Source organism: Cladophialophora immunda, assembly GCF_000835495.1.
Source record: "Cladophialophora immunda strain CBS 83496 unplaced genomic scaffold supercont1.4, whole genome shotgun sequence".
In the NCBI taxonomy this organism is placed as follows: domain Eukaryota; kingdom Fungi; phylum Ascomycota; class Eurotiomycetes; order Chaetothyriales; family Herpotrichiellaceae; genus Cladophialophora; species Cladophialophora immunda.
Window position 1 is genome coordinate 2164127 of NW_015622544.1, and position 21874 is coordinate 2186000.

Sequence of the window (21874 nt, forward strand, 5' to 3'; positions counted from 1 at the left end):
ATTGAAGAATGATCGCCATGTTCTTCGTATAAATGGTATACAGAATGCCCATTTCTTAGGCCAAGCAAGGGGTCTGTGTACTGACCGCCTCAGGGTTGAAGCATTCGAGGAGAAAATGCGTCGAGCGTTAGCCTGCTGGGCTTGAAAATGCTGCTGACTGTCTTCGTGTTGCCTCCCACGCATCTCGCAGTGCTTGCCGGACAGTTTGGGTTGGCCAAGCGTGCTCGCGCTCAAGGGTGGAGAGGAATCCTTCAATTGCAGACTGTTCTCCAGCGTCTCGGATATACTCGCCGCACATTGATATTCCCACTGCAGCTGTGACCATGCCTGGTTGGTCATTGAGGTTTGCAAGAGCCAGGCCACAGAGCCGCATCGTGGAGCGCCTTAGTTGCGCTTCGAGGGTAGTAATAGATGAACTGGAGCCCAACCCGATCCTCTGGAGGTTTGGATTGTATGCAGCAAGTAGGATTCGCGCCAGTTCGAAGTGCTGGAGCGCCAGCACCTGGCAGTCATTCATGTGCCACTCCTCTGGGAAATACTTACCCCTCGACGGATCGGCGTCTCGGTAGTAAAGAGGCTTGAAGCACGCTGGCTGCACCGCATCCCATCTGTCTTGCACGACTTTGAGACGCTTCCACCGTTCAACGCGACTACTCGGCTCGACGATGCCGCCTTCTCCGCCAAAGGCGAATTTGCAAACATCGGCACACCAGACCAGAATTCGGTTCGTCCAGGTGTAATCGTCCACTGCGGGATCCAGATTCGAGTAGTCGTTGTCTGGGCAGAGTGGGAGGCGGAAAGGTCTACGGTAGAGCAAGACTGACCAGATCTCCTGTCGAAGAGCAATCAAGCAGGCAGAATGAGCTAGCGACGCATTGTTCGAGGCATATATATCGCAGTCTCTGGGAGGCCCGTGGATAGTGCGCAGGGAATAGAAAGATTCGTTCTGCTGCGACTCGATCACTCCTCGGAGGACGCTTAGATATGTTTCCGGATCCCACCCGGTTAACGGGGCTGTAAAGTGTCAATCTGTCAATATATATACTCAGATATTATGATGCAAACCGTCCCATATCAATTTGAGATTGCATATGGACTTGCAGATCCCCTAGGGAAGACTCACTGTCTATTTGTTCGTGAAATCTGAGGATGGTTGCAGCAATCAAAGCGTCCTGGTTGATGGTCTTCTTTGGATCATTTAGAACCTCCATCAAGTAAGAGATGCAAATGTTGTGATATTCTATTGCCGAATTCTCATTGAGGTCGGGCAGAGGAGTCCCTTCAAACTCGACGGGTCTGTTACTATGTGTTGAATGCAATCTAGTCAAATGGCGTGCTGATGCAGTCACTGGGGGCGTTCTTAGCTTAGGCTGCCACGGGAAGAGTCTGGCAATGGAAACTGATGCAGTCTAGGGCCGCCAATTGACCTTCCTGGGACAAGAGAGACTCACGTATTGCATACAACAGGACTGGGCAGAACATGGCACGCTGAGGTATCACGAGAGAGAAATGCCGGTCGCGATCGGTCGTTTCGAACTGGAGAAGTTAGACATGACAGGGACCGAAAGTCGTCTGCAACTCACGGCATGCGCCAGTTTATTGATGAAGTGTTTGACCAGACAAGCTTCCTGAAGGTTTGTATATGCTTGATGCGTTGCTTTCTCTGGGAGCCCATGTAAAGCATCGGGGGAAGCATAATACGGCGAGGGAAAGGCGTAAGATGGATGTGGTGCATCGGAGACACATTGCCCGCCCGAGGTGAGACTATGTGTAGTCAGAGCCGGACTCCGTAGCTGAGTTTCGGACCTGGCTGCGAGCGACTGCTCATTGCTTGCGACAAGAATTGGTGACTGGACATGCTGGGCTGGTCGGGTTTGCATGGGACTCAATGACCCTTCAATTTGGGCGAACATGCCTCCCCCGATTCTTGTGTCCTGAGACCGCTCCTCATAGCTCGGCTGTGGGTCGCCCATTGTGCGGTCTTCAGGTTCGTGGACAGGAGATCCAAGTGATTCATCAGGTGCTGCTTGATCCGATATGGACGCAGCTTCTGGCGCGCGCTCTGGCTCTTCACGTGCATGATCTGGTGTTGGCCTCTTGGTCGGTCGATCATTAGCTTGATCTGATGGCTGCATAGTGCCGGCAGAAGCAAGGGCAACCTCTTTGGTAACATCAATGTAGGATAGTGCGTCTGTACATCCAGTGAGTAAACGGACACGGAGGACTCCGCCGGCGTCAAAAGTGTTCGGACGTACCATGTTTGTCGGTTGCCAACCATGTTTGGTTCGAGTCGAAGGTAAACTCACGCTGGGGCCGAGGGGTCTTTTTGAAGCGGAACGATTTGCTCGGTCGTAGACACTGAAGACTTGACTTTTTGCAGTTGCGGCATGGGGTATGAGGGTCGCCTTGGTGACTGGCCTCAGTCTCGATGAAGGCCTACTGCAAGAGACCGCACTTACATTTGAGATGTCTGTCTACGCACTCATCGCATCAGCCATCACAGCTCTTCCGGCACGGCACATGGTAGAGAGACCGCATACTCTTGCAGCTTGTGCATGGCACAGTCCGTTCCTTGTGAGATTGCGACATCTTTTGGTCGTTGGTTGGGCCTCACGGTGGAGGCTGAGGTTTCATGACGGAGAAGAGACCTGGCACCGGTCCCCAGTGCAGTTAGGACTTGCCACTTTTGCTGCCGCTGTCTCAGCTGGGCGATCTCAATTGCTCGTTGGAAGCTGTCTGGGAAGGATCCCGACCATAGCGGCCACCAATTTCGTAGATCGAGGCTATGGCAATCGGACCGCGACTCTTTTAAATCGACCAAAAGATGATTTTCCACGGGTGGGAGAAGTGCGGGTGGACTCCCCAAAGGAGAAAGCTGCTCGCCACCCCGCGTCACAGTCTTTGGGGCTAAGTTAGAGTTATCATCACGTCGGAAGGGAACAATAGATTAAGAGAAGGGATCCTGCGATTGTACGGAGAGGTTGAATACTGGTGGAGGCGGCATGTATCGAACCATCCCAGTGAAATACTATACCAATGCTGACTTGCGAAGCTGAGATTGGCTGTGTGCCACCTTCAATAGACTTCTCGCCCTTGATACTAAATGAGTTGCTTACGCAGAATCTAAGCACTCGAGTGACAAAGTCACCGAGTTTACATGGGACGTTCTGACTTAGATGGCGGACTGTGCGTCACCTTCACACCTTCACCTCTTCAATCGACGCCGTCCTCCCAAACAGCTCTTCCGCCACATGCTCCATCAACTCAACCTCCTCGTAGATGGATTTGTCCCCAAAAACTTCTGCGATCTGCTCTAATGATTTCTTGCTAGTTTCGGGGACCAAAAAGAACGAGAAGATGCTGGCTGCAATGCAGAAACAGCCAAAAAACAGGTAGGTTCCCCAGCCGATCGAGATGACCACTATAGTGTATACCTGTTAGTATTGTTTGGCTAGACACGGGTTTGCGCAGAGGTAACAGGATCCTGAAATCGAGGCCGACTCACTCTGTGGGACAGCAACTCCAATGATGAAGTTTGCTATCCAGATGGTGGCAGTGGCGATTCCCACGCCCTTGCTTCTCGTTGCTGTTGAGAAACACTCTGCCGGCAGGGTCCAAGCAAGTGGCCCGTACGATGCAGCGTAGGTCAGGACATATAGATCTGCTTGGAGTCAGCCACGGGTCGACAGCTTGCGAGTATAGAAGTGTCTTACATATCAGTGCAACACCGAACCAACCGACGCCTTGGTGGGTAGACCAACTGCCGTTGAATTTGCCAACGACACCAGCCATTACAAGGTGCGGTGCTGCCATAGCTAAGCCACCAAAAATAGCCAACTTTCGTCTTCCCATTTGGTCGAGGAAGAGAAACGTCGGGATGCTGAGAAGGTTTAGTCAGTACCGATGCACATCGAGATCTTCGCAAAGCGGCGGCTTGCACTTACCCTGCGATAAGCTGGCAGATGTTCACCATTCCAGAGAGGATGAGGGTCATCTCGTAACTTTGTCCCAGCGCGGCGAAAAATGTCGGTGCATAATATACAAACGCATTGATACCCGAGAACTGGAGGGCACAGATCGGTAAGCGTCAGCCAAAGAGGTAAGGCCGAGGTTCTTACCTGTTGGAAGAATGGTATGCCAATCGCGACCAAGGTTCGCTTAATGTATTTGGGCTTAAAGAGCTGGATCCATTGTTTGATCTCAAGCATCAGTGGACCGGTATTGGGGTGTTCGCGCTTCAGCATTTCCTCTTGGAAACGAACATCCACCAGGATACCTTTCCACTCAGTCTGGACACGGTGGTCGTCCTGTGGAAGTCTTCGCAATTTCGCCAATGCTTTTAAGCTGTCGTCGTTGCGACCTCTCATAGCGAGCCATCGAGGAGAGAATGGGAAGAAATGGATGCCCAAGCCAACGGCGAGAGCTGGAGCCATCTGCAGTAGGAATGGAAGCCTGAAAGACCAGTCGCCGGCAATATGCCTACCAGTGCGTTAGAAGGGTGATTGACACAACAGCTTTGACGAGCAATCTCTTACCTGGTCCCGTAGGTGATCCAGTAGGCAATAATAGCCCCAATCACAATACTGATGGCTTCGAGCACCAACAGAGACCCTCTGATATTAGGGGGCGCAATTTCGGAGATGTAGAGAGGGGCACCCATCTAGAGTATCGCTCAAGTTAGTGTCGCACTCAAAGCTCGCGGATATGCATGTGAAAACTGAGCAACATCTACCGTAGAAAAAGACATAGGACGACAGTTTGAGGGGGTAGCAGAAGACTCACAGCTAGAGTTCCAACGCCAATGCCACCAATGAAGCGGCCGGCAACCAGCGTGTTGTAGTTGTAGGACGCTGTCTGGATGACGGCACCAATACAGAAGAAACAGGTTGCAACTGTCAAGCCCCATTTTCGTGACAGGCGATCCGCTAGGTAAGGTAGGCAAAGGCATCCAATGAAGGCACCGAGTTCGAGGAGACCTGTCATGACGCCGACATTGAAGCCATAGTGAGGAGCTCCCGGAGCAATCTTGGGGAATTGCTCATGGAACTGTGGCATCACCAGAATCAATGAGATCACACCCTGGTCTGTATTCTCCGTTAGAGTCTGTCTCCAGAAGCTCACTTGACGGGTTATCTGACCATAGCCGAATGAAAATCCGCCAAAGGAAGCAAGCAAGGCCGCGCCGAAGACGAACGGCGACCGCAAAATGCCTCCAATGCCTTCCTTGTCGTAGGCAAGCTCCGTGTGAAGCACTTGGTTTGTGAGGTCTGCAAACTCTTCATGGTTGGTACTCTCCGAGGGAGTAGTAGCACCCTTCACGTCGATTCGAGTCATTTTGGTGACGACCTAAAGTATGACGCAGATGGATTTCAAGACAAACCCTCGCTGTCGGCTGTAAAAGGGATGCTGAATAGAAACCAAAACATCCTTGGGGAATAAGCTCGTTTATATAACTTTTAGCTCTGAAGCGTTCACCGACCTAGGCCTCTGACTGTGTGGCGACGTTCAAATTCTGGAAATACTAGCCCAGAGCGTGGTCCGGGGTATGGGGGAGAGATCGCCGGGGAATTTCAGTAGGAAAATAGCCTCCGCATTGCCATAGGATCTTCTAATTGGCAGGGGCGACACACCCTTTGCTCCATTTTCCAAGTTTCGGCGAGTTCATCTCTTTTGGGAAATAGATCCATGGGGGCCGTTGCGGAATATAACGTCGGCATTCAAGACATTCAAATGCCGACCCCAGAGTCTGCAAACCTGTATTGATGCCGAGATCATAACACTGGAAATGGAAGGAAATGGCCATACTGTAACCAAGTCTCGAGCTGAAACAACTCGTCATCTGAGATAGTCCCTTCATGAAGTGCTAGGTACAGCGGAAGAGTAAGCAGATTTCCAGACCTAAACACCCTGATGCTGCCGATGCAGGTGACTAAAACAATCCGCGTGTGAGAAGCAATGCTCAGAGCACTGCTCAATTACGTCTACTTTGAAGGAAGTTGAACGCTCAATCTGGGGCTCGTCGCCGAACCAAGTACTCGGTCAGTTACAGGCGTAGGCCTCCCCTGCCGGCTAGAAGCAAAGCAGCTTAATGAAGATCGAATTCGACAAACGGATAGCAATGGCAGAACTATGATGTTAAGTCTTGTCCGCTCGCCTCTTCTTTGTTATGAGACCATGAGAATAGCAGGGCCTCAGATTGTGCCATCATGTTGATAGAGGTGGCACCTAGAATTCGCGGTTTCCTGAAGAGAGCCCTCGCCGCCAGATCTTGACCGGCATTTCGCCCACAATGATGTTGAATGCCTCATGACGGCTGAGCGTCCATTCAGCACTCGGTAGAGCAAACTCATAGCGATGCACAAGCGACGCCAAAACAACAACCTGCTCAAGATACGAAATATTCCTTCCAATGCATCCGCGTCCGCCAGTAGTGAATGGGATGAAGTAGGGTTCCATCCGTTTCCTCTCGTTCGGATCCATCCATCGCCGAGGCTGGAACTCATCCGGGTTGGGGAAAATGTTGCCGTCACGATGGGCTCCATAGATTGTCATCGAGACACTTGTGTCGCCTGGTATCCATTCGCCCAAGATCTGAGCTCCCTCGGGGGGCGTCCGGCGCATCAAAGCCGCGGAAGTCGGAGGGATGAGGCGCATACTTTCATCAATGCAGGCTCGTAGGAATGGGAGGTGCTTGACCTTGTCATACGGAGCGACAACCTCGTCTTCATCAAGGACCCCGTCTACCTCCTCCCTTAGCGTGGCCAGGTGTTCAGGATGTCGTATCAATGTATCGAGGATGTTCGTGAGCGCAATAGCCGTTGTATCTGCGCCTGCGTTGATTATGACACTGACTTCGGCATACAGCTCTCCCAGCTCTAGATTGCGAGGTCTGCCAGACTTGTCGTCCATCAGGGCGGAGAAAAAGTCGTCCAGCTTCTCGCCTGCCATGTATCGCCTCAAGCGTTGTTTGACCTGGTGGAGCACGACATCATTCCATGGCTCAGCCTCGTGCCAGATTTTACGCCATTTGGGAAGGAGTCGAGAGAGTCTTGCCAGAGTTTGGTAGTTTCCGTAATCCCACACCATGGCTGCCTGGGCGTACGAGGTCTGATTCTGTGCCTGCCTGTATCGTGCTCTGTAGGTCGTGCCATCCATTCTTTCGGCGGTAACCTCGTCGGTCCCTTGTTCAAGGAGGCCGAGCTGAGCAGACAAGGCGATGTTGTTGATCGCATCGATCGTGAACAAGTTGATCCACTTTCCGAAATCAAGGTTCAAATCGGCAGGATCTGGTATACTGTCCGGGTTGGAGAGGGGTGCCGTGCAGTGGGCGTCGAACTGTTTGAGCAGACGCCCAGTCACTTCTGCAACCTTGAACTCCCAGGCTTCGAGGTTCTTGATCGCAAAGGCCGACGAGAGTTGTTTTCTTTTCCTTCCGTGGTCAATTTTGTCCACAACGTCGATTAAGTGAGTATGCGTTCCACTCAGAATGATATAGTTCAAATCCTTTGTGCAGACAGAGCTATGCCCATAAATGTCCTTGATGGCATTTATGTCGCCAAACGAAAGAGAGTTTGGTCCAATGCGCAGGATAGGTGCTTTTCTGTGAGCCTGATGTATGCTCTTAGAGCGGGTGCCTCTTGAGCTCAGATAGACATATGGAAGGTCTGATATCCCTGAGAATGTGGACCAATTTGGATATTTTCGAAGGCGTTTCGCATCCCAGAAGTAGTGTAGGACGGGGGAGACGATGCAATACGAAGCAAGGCCAAAGAGCGTAACAAACAGCAAAGCAAGGGGCAACATGTTCTGTTCTTTCCTCCGGGTAAACTGAGAAAAGAAAATCGAGAATCAAGTTGCAAGATAGATCCGCATCATGTTCATTACCTTGCTTTATAGCAAGTAGGATGTTTGGGCCTCGGGATGCTTGCAAGGACCACAAAGTGAATATACTGACTGAGCTGAGAGATCGTATGTCATGAATCATGCCAAGCTGCATCGCATTATCTCTAAAGTCTATATAAGATGTATTCCCAAAGGAGTTGGCAGTCTCGGGCGTTGAGGAGACGGACGAGGCAATTAACCCACATGCTCGTAGCTTTGACTATTTTGGACGCATTCGGCGAACTTGGCCAAATGTATTATTATTACGTATTCAAATGGGGAAATTGTCCTATTTCGTCCAGCCTGGTGGCGCTCTATCCCAATGCCGAGCCGAGCCAATCAGTCTACATGAACTAGTCGTCGTTATTGACCTAGAGCGAGTGAGAGTCTACATCCCTCTAACTGGATTGTTCAGGAATTAGGTGACTGGGCTCAACTTCGGCTCAGCCTTAGCGCGAGCTATTTAGCCTACTGTCTCTCCTCACAGCTGCTGACCGACTATGCATCAGCCGGTCCAATGTCGCTGCCATGTTGTTTGCACAAGGCCAAGGCATCCTTTCGAGTTCGACTTTGAACGCAAGCAGCACCCTGACGCTCCCGGATATGCCACTGTGGCCGGCTTTGTGGAGACCCTGCTGGGCCCAGACGACGAGAGCGGCGTGGAAGACGACGATCGGAAGCCAGACAGGGCACAGGGTCTCTGGTGTACATGCCCTCACTGCGTCGGCGGAGTGGTCCAGTACAAGCCAGGCATTTCGGACCGCCTCGTCGGTGATGATGATTGGTTGATGATCGAAATCGGACCGTGACAGCGTCGATTCTGCCACGAAGGGGAGTTCTAATATTCGTGGACAAGTGAGGTGTAGTCCGCAGTAGTGACGGAATGCGATGATTTCTGGGACCATCAGGCCGCGGAATCTGTCGTACCATGTGTCCAATGCCGAAGATAAGGCGTTGTTCATTCGGGTCAGCTCCGCGGCTGGCGTCAGAGGGATGAAGGGGTTGGGGGCAAATGAAGAACTGGATTGCTGGCTCTCGGATAGGCTGACTACTTTGTATAACGACCGCTGAACGCTCATGATATCCGACAGGACGGCCATAAGGAGTAGAAATGCGTCGTCTGGGGATGTCATGTCATCTGGCAGTGAGGCTTTGGGTTGCGATTCGTCAAGTAATGTGCGATAAATATCCTGAAAGTCGTATTCTGAATACGGCATCTTGGTGCACAATTCTCGCACAGAGAAGCTGTGCACTCCCAGTCCGTCGCGCAACGCATACAAGATGTCGGTCAGCCACAAGCACCAGATAAAAGCACCTCTGTTTCACCCATTAGACGCTTCAGTTTTCATCGAAGAGTCTGAGATTGGGGCCTACCTATGTGGCGAGATCCGGGATCCGAGCAGCGTTTGAAGCTGTTCAGGATCATGGAGTCGCATTCGTCGGGAGATCTACCCAGGTCAACGAACCGTCGCTGGAATTCGGCTTTGCCACACCCACCGTGAGTGAAGAACAAACTAGGATTCTCATTTTGCCGCCAATAGCCTTGTCTGTTGTCATGACGCCGAAAAAGTTCAAAAGAATGGTCTGTGAGAATGGACGGTTGTCACGTCAGAATCAAGTGAGTGGACACTCTTGAACATTGGTAGCTCACCGCCATCAACATGTCGAGCGAGCGGGCCTCTCTGTTGTCCACCTCAGTCATAAATGCCCACAGGTCGAGCGCGGCGAGGAAAAGATGACGGGATTCATTCCCCGGAGCCTTGCCGTGCATCGAGGCGAGGCAGGCCACGGCGAGCCGAAGCGGCGGCGTCGTGAGGTCGGTACAATACTGTGCCAACGGGAGCTGGTTCAAGAAGACGTGGCTCTTCATGATTGTCGAGAAGTCGTCACACAGAGACGTGATGCGCTCCTGCGATGGAATTTCGGGGAAGTCCAACAGTAACGCCATAGGGTAGGTAAACGCCTTACTTCCGACTGCCTGGCATACTGGTCAGCAGGGACGGCGGCCGGGACTCGAGAGAGAGGTCCGTGGCGCGCGATTTACCGTGGCTTTGAGATCGAGATGCATCAGATCCTGGGCGTCGGAAGCATCAACAGTCGCCAGGAGAGATCTCTTGAAGTCCGAGAGTATGGTTGGCTCAGGCAACTCGGTTGCAGCCTCGACATCATGTCGCGATGGATTCCGCTCTCCTGGCAGAATCTGCTCTTGAGAGGTTACTGTACCGGTGGTGTGCGCCATTGAAGACCTAGGACCTAGTTTTCACGTGTCGTAGGACAGCGTCAGGGACATCGTGTAGCTAGCAAATTCGGGTTGCAGGATTGTGTGCTTCTTCACAGACCCGCCTCTTCACTCCCTGTGACCCCAGACTCTTCGTTTCTGAGCAAGATGTGGGGAAGTGGTTTGCCTTGCTGCTGTCTTCTCGCCAAAGACTCGATGCTGTGGCGAAAATCACCGGGGTGGGGTAAGACAGTATAAGACAGAATCTTGTGGGGAGCCAGAAGCGGGGGATGTTGAATACCAGGCAAGGCACCTTGGCCTCAGGTACCTCTAGTAACTGTGGGTGCCGTAAGTAACCACCCAGAAATGTACCAAATTAGGCCCATGTGGCCAGTGGCAGCATGGGGAGGCTGTCTCTTCAGGTGCCCCCTTTGTCCCTCCATCGTCCACGAGTCCCGAAGTCCGGCCCCCGAGTCTGCTTTCGGTAACTGCCTCCTAGGTATTAGGTAGGTACCTTAGGCCACATTCGCCTTTAACGCCGTCTCACCCCCAGACTTCCTCGATTCACTCCCCCGGATTTGCATCTTCGTTCCCGAGTCAATGCCCGACCTGGCCGGAACCCCTGGCCGCGACAGATGCCAACATGACTGACGAGCTGTCAACCGCTCAGCCTCTGCCACAACCCCCGCAACAGCCAAAGCGCCCTGATAAGACAGTACGTGAATCCGTTGGGCTAGGAAGAAAGGAAAGAAGGAGGGCAGACAGCTGAGAAAACAGACAGTGTGAGATTTGCGGACGATCCTTCTCGCGAAATGAACACCTGGTGCGACACCGTCGAACCCGTAAGTCAACTGTAGGGCTTCATTGGCGACTGCAGACTCACTCTGTCCTGTAGACACCAGCGAAAGGCCCTTTGATTGCCCCTTCTGCGACACCAACTTCCCGCGCGCCGATGTCAAGGACAAGCACATGAAGAGGTTTCACACCTCACAAGGCCTCGAGGATTACCGCTCTAAGAAGGCCAGGTCGAGCCAACGCGAGCGATCGAGGTTGGCTTGTGACCAATGCCGCAGAGGCAAGCTGAAGTGCGACAATCATCATCCTTGCCAGGCATGTCGCAACAAGCACCTCTCGTGCACAGTTTCCTCCTCCAGCCGAGGGCCGGGGCGACCCAGAAATCACGAAGGCCCCGAGCAGCGCCTGGACCAAGATGGCATCCCTAGTGAGAACGCACTCGACTTTTTCGAGCTCTTGGAAGGACCAACAGAGTCGATGGCCGACTTTGGCCCGACTTTCATGACTCCAAGCATTCCCGGCCGGTCCACGACCACGGAAAGCTGCCAGCCAACTGTTCAGCCAGACGGCCAAGGGTCGTTGATCCCCAATATCATCGGACACACGGATTCCGTTGAACAGATCAACGATGCCATGCAAATCCCTGGCGACCTAACGACCACAACGATCGATGCCATCTTTCCTCCTGACGACGGAATGTTTTTTGATGGCCAGGAGTCGATCAACAGTGCCTTTCCAGACCTTGACCCCATGGATGGGCTCTGGCAACTCTCGTCCTTGGTAAGTCCTTTGTGCTCGTCGATTCCGTCCATACTCACGATTTCTAGGGAGTCTCAGGCTGGCTGGATAACCTCGACGATGCTGTGTCAGGGCAAGCGGGCAACGACCTTCCGAAGACTGCATCGTTCAACTTGGAGTCCAGTAAACCCTCCCATATCGACCAAGGTGTAGCCATTATGGTTGAGTTCTTCCAACGACGCTCAAGGGCTTCCAGCCCTACCAAAGACGCCAAACGATCCTGGTATTCTCTCCCGCCCCGTTTGCAAATGTACGACGACGAGGTGATCAACGTTCTGTTGAATCTGGGTCGAGCGCATGTCTCCACCACCTTTCGTATCTTTTCCAACTTTGAAGCGACTCAAGAGACAAGTCAGCAGCTTTGTCTGGCCATGGCTGCTATCGGTGCGCTCTTTTCCACCGCCGAGGGCAGCAGCACGGTCGCGAAAAGTTTGTACAACGATGCGAGGAGATTACAGCTCGAAGCCGAACTTCGCCATGAGCCGTCATCCTTGGCCCAGGCTTTGAACTCGGCCAAAACTTCCATCCTTTTGGAAATGTACGGAGTCTGCAGCGGCGACAAGAGGAGTTATGAATTCTGGGAGGCCTTCCACTACAATACCATGAATGGCCTGAAATCTTGCTTGCGACATGCTCCGACAGACTCGGCTTCGTTTGAGGCAGTTCACCCGCAACTATTGCTCGTCACCGAATCGATTTACATCCTTGACGCCTATCGTGTCCTGCTGCTGTTACGTCCTCCTTGTTTCCTGACTCCCCTCGACCCAAACGCAAGCTACCCGGACGGCATTTATGAATCACGAAAGAAATCCGTGACCACGTTAAAATCGCTCATGACACCCACCGGATCAATATCTGAAGGCTCATCAGGCATACAACATCTGGCGATGATCAGTGCGTACAGCTGGATGCCGAGCCCTCGAGGGCATGACTGTCTCCGGAGACCCCAACTCTGGAAAACGGAATTCGTTGCGTTGGCGTTGGAACGGTGGGTATTTGACAAAACTCAGGAGTCGGAGCGGCCGGATCTATCCCAATCGCTCATTTATCACTTGACCGACATCAACCTCTATAGCAACCTGGCCGTGCTGCAAAGATTCGCCCACGAGTTTATCCGACCTTCGGAAGATCGGATTTTGCGTAAAGCCTTTGACTCTCTTCGAACCTGGGTCCATGGCCAGGACTTTCCCATTGCCCTTTGGCACGCAGAATCCATGTTGAAGCTCATTCGGAGTAGCTTACCTCCGTTGCAGCGCCGGAATGATTCAGTGGCGGCAAGAACTCGGTTCCTCGAGCCGCCACATCTACCTTATTGTGTCTATTTCGCGACATTGGTCGTTTGGTATGGTGGTGCTAGGGAAGACGGCATCCACGGCTCGAGAAATGGGTGTATTGAAGCGGCAGTCCAGATTCTTTCCAGATTGAGAGCCCCGGTTTCGAAAGTGGTCAGTAGTGCTCTGTGCGAGCTCTCAACGGGCACTCCTTAGATCTCCGGGCAGACACTCAAAGAACTGGAAATAACGCGTACAGCGCAATGGAACGAACTGTTCTGGCCCGAGTGGATCAGGCAAATGCCAACAATCCATTCCTACCCGGAGATGGACTCCTCGATATCGTCTAGCTTCTTCTTTGAGAGAGGGCAGAAACCAATCCAATTACCCCGGATTCGCGGTGGGCCGATGGGGTTTCACTCGCTTGCCCTGACAACCCCGGAGTTATTCTTGTGGCCCTACCTTGCACAGCTACTGCTCTAGAGCCTCGGATCCGGCATTTTGTTGAAGACACCACCTGGTATTGAGATACGGGAATTTGGCATGCGTCCCTTATAAGGAGTGTGATATACCCATGGAGTTGCCCCTGCTCAGGCACTCATCGCTGCCCTCAGGATTGAAAAGGATAACCATTACAACATGTCCAGCACCCACGAGACAAGAGAGAAAACTGTCGACCACTCTCATCAGGAGGAGGTCAACCAGGCAAGCCGTATCACAGACTCAGCAGACGACCCAAAGATCGAGCATGTGGAGACCGAAGATGGAAACCTCGTCTACAACGATGTCGATGAGGAACCCGAGCTTCATGTCCGGACCTATGTTGCTCTTGTCGCCCTGTTTCTGCTCAACTTCGTTCAGGTGTATGCGCTGCAAGGTCCTCCAGCTGTGGTAAGACTGCAACCCCAACGTCCGTGTTTGTCCCAGCCTTCTCTGCTAACCAACATCAAGCTCTCCTGGATCGGAAAAGATTTGAACAATCCTCTCCGGCAAACTTGGATCTCTGTTTCCCTTACCCTTGTGCAAGCAGTCCTGTCTCCTGTTATCGCATCTGCATCGGATACCTACCAAGCCCGCAAGGCCATTCTGATTGGATCATGCCTGTTGTCCTTGGTTGGGGCCGCGATCGCACCAGGGTCCAAAGACATCTACCGACTCATCGGCGCCCAATGTCTGATTGGCGTGGGGTTTGCCGCCGTGCCATTGTCGTACGCTGTTCCAAGTGAAATCCTGCCGCGGAAATGGAGACCAAGTAAGTGTCGATGAATTTTACTCGGCCTGGACAACCAGAAGAACTAACAATCCTTTTCCCGGGAAACAGTCGCGCAGGCTTTGGTCAACGTTGCAGCGGCTCTAGCATCCTCGACAGGACCCCTTAGTATTGGGGCATTGACCAGAGACAACCCGCATCAGGGCTGGCGCACGTTCTATGTCAGACAGAATCCCTCACTCTCTGACCTCGACATTACTGACCTTGACAGTGGATTCAAGTCGGAATGTGGGGGGCTACGGCAATTGGTCTCTTCTTGGGTTACCGACCACCGAAACGGCACACTCGTCTGGATCATCTCTCGTTTTGGCAAAAGCTGGGCTTTCTCGACCTTCCAGGGATGACTCTCCTCACCCTAGGCCTTACCTTATTCCTGGTTGGCGTCAACCTGGGCGGTGGGATCTATGCATGGACGAATGCCCGGACCCTCTCGACCTTGGTGATCGGGATTGTGGTTCTAATAGCATTCGGAATCTACGAGTGGAAAGGCACCAAGACGGGGTTTTTGCATCACGATCTCTTCCGAGGTGGCAAGCAACGGGGGCGGACGTTGGCTATCTGCATCGTGCTTATGTTTATCGAAGCGCTGCAATTATTTGGGTTCATCATTTTCTATCCCGTCTTGTAAGTTGCCGCTGAGCTGAATCTCCAAGATTTGCTATCTCATGGTCACTCCGCGGCTAACCCACTGAGCCTGAACCAGAACCACCGTTCTGTTCGAACAAAACCCGTTCCTCTTAGCCGCCCGTGCGCAGCCGTTCTGGGCGGCCACCACATTTTCGACAGTGTTCTGGGGGTTTATCAGCTCCAAGTTCCGTACGACGCGTGAACCGTTGTTTGCGGGATTTGTGATCTACACGGCCGGCTTCATCGGGTGGACGACCATTCAACCCGGCGACAATCTCAACTCTCTCGTCTTCGGGGGCTTAGCAGGCATTGGGTTTGGAGCCCCGCTCATCTTGATCGTTGCCACTGTCCAGCTTGTCACGCCGCACCAGTTTATCGCGACTGCAACCTCTGTGATTACCACCTCAAGAGCCGTGGCCGCGAGCGTGTTTACCGCCATCTACGCCGCGGCTTTGAGTTCAGAGCTGACCCAAAACCTGCCCAAGGAGATTGGCGACGCAGCCCTCGAGGCAGGTCTACCCTCGGCCTCACTACCGGCCTTCATTGAGGATCTCGCCAACAGCGACACGGCAGCCTTGTCGGGCATCCCAGGGGTCACGCCAGCGATCATCGCAGCCGGCGTCGCCGGACTACAGCAGGCCTATGCAGACTCTCTCCGAGTGGTTTTCATCATCGGCGTTGCTTTCGGTGTCGTGGCGTGTATTCTGTGTTTTTTCCTCGGAGACCTGCGCGACGTCATGAACTACAGGGTGGAGGCGCCGGTGGAAGAGCTCCACGCGAAGCATCACCACCACCACCACCACCACCACCACCACCACCATTGTTCCACACCAGCCTGAACCCGATTTTGTGAGCAGCGTCTGATGCGAGTGGGTTACATTTAAAGTCTAGGAGCCCCGTGAGGAGAGGAGATCGCTTGTCGAAAGAATACCTTACGCGGTCTGGGGTTTTATCGGTGGCGTAGATATGCCGAACCTTGGCTTGCTGGAAGTCAATTGATTTTCTTTCCGTCGTTCACGCGTCCAGCAGTTCCAGCCCTCAGGAAGTCTCGCGATATCCTGCATCTTGCTGTCGCTGAACCTAAGGCGGATCGACCGGTCGCGGAGTGGAGGCTCTCGTTAACGGAAGCATATTCCGACTAATACCTTTCAACCAAGGATTCGCCTACAAGGCTCGCGCTTCAAGGCTCTCTACACCGTCCGAACCCCATACTCCGCCTCCGCCTCCTCCGCCCCCAGTGGTGTGGGGCATGCGCATCAATTCGTATTTGTAGGGGTTCCGTTAAATTGCCGAGGTGGAGTGGCGGAGTCGATTGTGGCCACAGGGCAAGGCAGGCCAGGGCGGACCAGGCATCGACACCCAGCACCCCCAGCCCAAGGGCGTGAGACGCTCGCAGCGACATGGCTGGAAAACGGCGAATTGGTGTTTTCGCCGGTTAATTGAGTCCAGGATATAATTCATGGGGGTTCTGTTGATGGTGCCGGACACAATCTATCGGTGAGCCCAGCTCTCAGCCTTGTCAGTCAGCAGTAACGGAACATGCCTTGCATATCTGTGTGCTACGGGGGTAACAAATGGATGGTCTTGACTCAGCCGCTCCATGTCCGGATGTATCTTTCCCCCATCTCGGATGTTTCTTTGTTGGTCCTCTCCCTCCATCGATCCCACCCTGGTACTGTATCTTGTGAGCTAGTCACAGGCTCCGGGGATATTGAGTGTTTCCCCGTGCGGCCCAAGGGACCCTTCGTCTCCATGGGGTCCACGGACTTCCTTGGTCCAAAAGGAAGATGGTGGTGGTGGTGTTGATGCCGAGTTTTATGCGGGAGACCATCTGGTTTCGTTGACAGCTCTGGAGTTGACGAACAGACCCCTTTCTTCCTTTCCTCTACCGTCTGGAACAGCTCACTTGATCAGTTGCTCTCATCATGTCTTTCCAGCGAATCCTCTCAGCCAACATTGAAGGGACTGCAAAGTCTGTTCGGCATCGACAGAACGAATTCCACCGGCTACACGAGGCACTGTTGACCTCGAAGCCGCTGTTGATCGCCGCCCTGATCGACGACAATGGCTACACGGAGCGAGAGGCCGTTTTCGAATACACTCTGAGTCTTGCAGAGCTGGGCCACACGTACGGCGGCCTGAGCTTGGAACGAGCAAATGCCGTCGCGTCGAACGTCGAACGAGGCCGAGACAGCCTCGACCGCCTCACGGGCTTTGGCGTCGTTTACATCCGACCCGATCGGTCCAGGAGCAGCCTCTACTCCATCCTGTCGCCGCTCGTTGCGGCCATGGCGGCTGGAAATTGCGTCGTTGCCGAAGTAACGTCCTTCGTTTCCGTGACGCTTTGGCGGCACGGCTGACTTGTCCACCCAGATCCCGGCAACATGGAGCAGAACCGCCAGTGTTGCGCGCAAGGTGTTGAACGAAGCCTTGAGTCGCGACACGTTTGCCGTGGCTGAGGAGTCTCCGCCCGCTGCTTTTCTTCGGCAATGTGTCGTCGTGCACCAGTCGACGCGCCACGCCGATCTGTCGGGCATTCAGGGCGGCGTCAAAATGATCACGTCGCCCTCGACGGCGTACAACTTCGCTATCGTCGACCGAACCGCAGACATCAACTTGGCCGCGCGTAGCCTTCTGGAGGCGAGATTTGCGATGAATGGGAAGAGTTCGTATGCTCCTGACCTGGTCCTGGTCGACGAAGCCGTGCACGACCAGTTCTGCGCCGACGTGGTCCACTTGGCGAAGTCTATCCCGACTTTCCACAAGTCAACAGCCACAACAACCGCGGTAGACATTGGCGGCGAGCGACGGAAAATTGTGGCAACTACCAAGCAGCCACCAGCGGTCGATGTTGTGCTGGCGGGACGAGGAGGGAGAATAGTCACGCTACAAAACAGGTGAGAAACCCCAGGAAACAACCCCCCCCGTATAGGCTGATTGATCTCCCTCGCCGCAGACCGAGTGCGGATACTCACCTACAGGCCCAAGACGAGGGCAGCCCTTTTTCGCAAACTCCAACCCTGGTCTTGTACCGGGTGAGCAGCCTAGAGGACGCCATTAGCGTCGTCGACGGGGTGTGCGGGACCGAGTTTTCGAGCCCAACCCCTTCGCTGGTCCTGATCTTCGCCTCGCAGGCCGAAGCAAACTACCTCTCCAACGACCTCAACGCGGACTTGACCCTGATCAATACCTTCGCCGAAGAACTGCTCGTCGGCCCTAAGCTGCCCAGACCTAGACCGAGGCCTATATCATCACTCTACACCCGACAACAGGCTATCGCTCGGTACTCGCCCGACATGTTTGAAGAAGCGAGGCCCGCGATCGTGACGCCGACGGCCGCATCGCAGATCCTCGGCCCTGTCGGCGGGTTTGTGTTCGGGCCCCATGGAATCGACCAGAACCGGTTTCGGGCGTGGAGCGACGCCGTCCAGGCTCCGCTGAGACCTACGGGCCAGAGACTGGGGGAGAGAAAGGATTTCTTCGAGACCGGACTTCAACTTGGGATGGGAGTGGTCTTGACGTCGGTTCTGGCTGCTTCGGCTTGGGGAGTCAGGGTTGCGCTGGGCGGATTGGATCTCAAGATGCCCAGTCTTCTTGAGCTGAGGTAACTCAGTTCTCTGTCACCTGTTGTCGGTGGTATGATATGGAATCGGGATCTTGTAGTGAAGGGAAGACCGCTGTTTCAATATCAAGATCAGTATCAAGAACTTTTGCCTAAAATAAAATAAAAAAGCCTCGTTCACACACATACAATAGCGAAATGTTGGGTCAATCAGCTTGGGGGTTAACTATAGTATGTACGACATATATCTCGATCTCGTTAGAAAACGGGGTACCCTGTGTTTCTAGACCGCCTCTTCCATTGGGGTCTTCCTTACATTTTTGCCCCCTTCTCAGCCACGCACAGCAACCTGTCTCGTCTCGTCATCCGCATAAGAGCCCATGACATATTGCGAGTTGCACATGTTGGTCAACTCCCACGTCTCGGCCGCCAGGAGGTTCTTGGTGTTGACGTCGTCAAAGTGACCCGCGGCGCCAGCGCAGAACATGGCTGGCATCCAGTGGTCGTCGGTGGCTTGGGCAGCGCGGTACTGGGGGTGTTTCATCAGCCACGCCATGGCTTTACGCAGCCTGGGCCCCGTGTTGCGCGTGACGGCGTCCTCGGCTGCCTGTCGGAAATCCAACGCCCACGTCTCTGGCGGCGTCTCCTGGCCCATGCTGTCCTTGTACAGCACCATGGGCTTCCACTCGTTGCGGTACAGGTTGTGGACCGCTCCGCCGGTCCCGATCAGGAGGTACCCTTGTTCACGGAGCGGGCGGAGCGTCGCGCCCACCTGTGCGTGGTAGTGCGGATCGTACCGTGCGTTCATGGAGATGATAGTCGTGGGTGGACACGTCGCTGCGTCCGGGAACATACGGATCAGAATGAGAAACGTGTCGTGGATCCAGTCGAAGTTGGGATTGCCGGCCACGTTGAATCCTTCGGCGCTCAGCATCAGGATACACTTCTCTGCCGTTTCGAGGTCCGGGTTGGGTTTCCAGTCCTTGTAGATGGATGGCGTGGCGTAGGGGCAGAAGGACTTGTTAGGTGCTGGGTTTGTCGCCACTTCAAGTTTGTCGCCGACACAATCCCAATGTGCTCCCTGACACTTGCTATCAGGTGGTTTGTTGTAACGCCAACCAGGAGACTCACCATCATGACGATGCCTTTGACTCCGTGCGCGAGAGCCTCATCGCCGCATTGCTTCCAGTACGTGCCGGACTCGCAATCTTCCTCGATCATTCGAGTCGACCCGTGCGAAAAGAAATACACCGGCGTGATTCCTGCTGACATGTCAGTCTCAAGGAGCCCTTGGGGACGTTGGCAGAAAACCGTACCCATCTTTTTCGTGCCTGACTCGAACGAAATCCCACTGAGAAGTGATGGCGATTTTGGAGGTGGAACTGGACGACAAATCCGGGGAACAGATTCAACCATGGCAGCAACTTCAATCGGGGTCGTCGTCTACATCCCACAATACCCGAGACTCAAGCCCCGAAGAACACCTCTTACCGACCCCCAGCCCCGGTCTGGCAAATTCAGCGGCCCCAGATTCCTTCCACTCCTTTGGTGACTCCGGCATTTTTGGGGGTTCTGAGGGTTCCACTCCACTCATCACAACGACCGACAGAGCAGCTCAGAGAACAGAATGGAGAGGCAGACCACCGCCTATGGGAAAGTCGGCTGACAGCGCTTTGGGTCTTCGACAAGAGAGGGTGGCTTCTCCTTTCAAGAAGGGAATCAATGGGATCTAGTTAGTCGTTGTTCTCGATTTCACCTTAGCAAAAACCATCATGGCCACATCGACCACCACGCAGGTCGCCCAGGGCGAGTCCATCCACGATGTCCTCCAGGCCTACAACGTCCATCACACAGGGACCGAAGAAGACTCACCGGCGCAGGAGGCCGTTCATCACCCCCGAGGACCGATAAATCCACCTGCCAACGCTTCAAGCACAACAACGCAGGAGCAGCATCGGGAATGGCAAGTCGAGGCATACAGCTCGCGGCGTCGAGTGCCGGGCTACCGTGAAACGAACAGAAGCGTGCGGTCAGCTCGTCCTGCTGGGACGAGTTCGGGCGAAGAGGTGATTGTCGGCGCAATGTTTCTGGGAGTGTGGGTGATTGCAGTGAGTGGTGCTGCCTGCGACGACAGGAACAGCGAGTGTACTAATATTCCACAACAAGGGCGTCAATCGGGTCTGGAGAGCGACGGGCGGTCGGCTCAACGATAGGATTTTCCGCTACGAGGTCGGCGGCGAATGGTGATACTCTCTTGAAACTGGCTAGAGGTCGTTCGAACAAAGACCTAGATTTTGGTGTGATATTCACGATAGCTGCCCAGTCGTCGCTATCCAGGGGTTTTATCAATGCCTCCTTCGTCTTCTCCTAGCACTTGGTCCTTGATCTTGACGGGATCGGCACTCTGCAATGCAAAAAATCATGCGCAGCCATGAATCTTGACTCAGGTTCCTCCATTCGTGGTTCGTGCCTCTTTGTGCCACCACGTCGCCTGCCTTCAACACCCTGGATTCTCCTGGGTCGAGTATCAGTTCTACCTCGCCTTGTAGCACTACGCCAAAGTCATGATAGTGTCCTGTGCATTGGGGATGTGTATCCTGGTGAAAAGTCCACGGTGCGTACGACGGTGCCGCCTGGAACAACCAGAGTGGGAGCATCTTCCAGGAACGATGTGTATGTCTCAATGTCCTTGTTCTCGTCCATGTTGGCGGGGAGTCAGTCAGCGGCGTCCATGAGCATGAACTCCATGGCTGCGCCCGAGGGTGCCTTAGTTGGCACGGCGTCGGTGAAGATGGCTTTCCCGGACTCGTTGTGCCACGTGATGTGTCGGTGTAGTGGGCGAAGTGGACTATTGATACTGGTATTGTGAGGCTGAGACATGATGGGCGGACGGTTATCTGAGACAGAACCAGGCCTGAGCATCAGTCAGTCGGTAAGGAATTTGGAGTGATAGGAGGGAAGGTGAGGCCCCAGCCAAACAGAGACGGATGCCATTCAACTTTCCTAAACCACGTCCCTTTCAGGCCAGTCGATGTTGGAGGCCATGTGCGAATAGCCGGACGCCTCTAAACGCCCTAAACGGCTCTCCGGGACAGGTCTGGTGTCTGGAAGTATCAGTCAATCTGTACTGTGCTCAAGAGATATGAAGTAACCAACCAGCCGGCTTCCCTCCGTGGGTGACACGTCCGGAGCCATATCATTCCGATAGGGACAGCATCCGACGCTGTGTTGCCCAGGGGTGGCCAGTGTTGTTGGTCCCGAACCTTTGGCGTACGAGGGCCGAGATGGAACTCGAGGCTGATGTTGTATGGGGGTGTTGGTGATCGGATGATGGAGAAACGGCTCAAAATCCGTTGGCCGACTCTCACCACTCATTCCTTACTACCAGCACAACTAATAGCGGGCAGTGAGATTCTCCCTTGCAAACTCCCGGACTCTCAAACTCTGGGGAA

The 21874-nt window shown here is 53.8% G+C and overlaps 4 protein-coding genes across 4 annotated transcripts; 1 reads left to right on the forward strand and 3 right to left on the reverse strand.

Moving 5' to 3' along the window:
* Positions 1 to 94: 94 nt before the first annotated feature.
* On the reverse strand, positions 95 to 2503 carry PV07_07148 (uncharacterized protein). Its single transcript, XM_016394207.1, has 6 exons — positions 2460 to 2503; positions 2256 to 2405; positions 1584 to 2191; positions 1452 to 1536; positions 1124 to 1348; positions 95 to 1014 (listed from the first exon to the last, which is right to left on the reverse strand). Exons 3-6 carry the CDS (start codon positions 2133 to 2135, stop codon positions 128 to 130), a joined length of 1749 nt encoding a protein of 582 aa, XP_016247626.1. The 5' UTR covers positions 2136 to 2191; positions 2256 to 2405; positions 2460 to 2503; the 3' UTR covers positions 95 to 127.
* Positions 2504 to 8330: 5827 nt separating this feature from the next.
* On the reverse strand, positions 8331 to 10120 carry PV07_07149 (uncharacterized protein; the record flags this gene model as incomplete). Its single annotated transcript, XM_016394208.1, has 5 exons — positions 8331 to 9198; positions 9256 to 9329; positions 9379 to 9465; positions 9533 to 9859; positions 9926 to 10120. 5 exons carry the CDS (start codon positions 10118 to 10120, stop codon positions 8331 to 8333), a joined length of 1551 nt encoding a protein of 516 aa, XP_016247627.1.
* Positions 10121 to 10742: 622 nt separating this feature from the next.
* PV07_07150 (uncharacterized protein) lies at positions 10743 to 13179 on the forward strand (the record flags this gene model as incomplete). Its single annotated transcript, XM_016394209.1, has 4 exons — positions 10743 to 10814; positions 10881 to 10941; positions 10995 to 11674; positions 11722 to 13179. The coding sequence occupies 4 exons, from the start codon at positions 10743 to 10745 to the stop codon at positions 13177 to 13179; spliced, it is 2271 nt and encodes a 756-aa protein (XP_016247628.1).
* Positions 13180 to 18753: 5574 nt separating this feature from the next.
* PV07_07151 (uncharacterized protein) lies at positions 18754 to 19838 on the reverse strand (the record flags this gene model as incomplete). The annotated part of the gene is made up of 3 exons (XM_016394210.1): positions 18754 to 19503; positions 19554 to 19684; positions 19739 to 19838. The coding sequence occupies 3 exons, from the start codon at positions 19836 to 19838 to the stop codon at positions 18754 to 18756; spliced, it is 981 nt and encodes a 326-aa protein (XP_016247629.1).
* Between the last annotated feature and the right edge of the window lie 2036 nt (positions 19839 to 21874).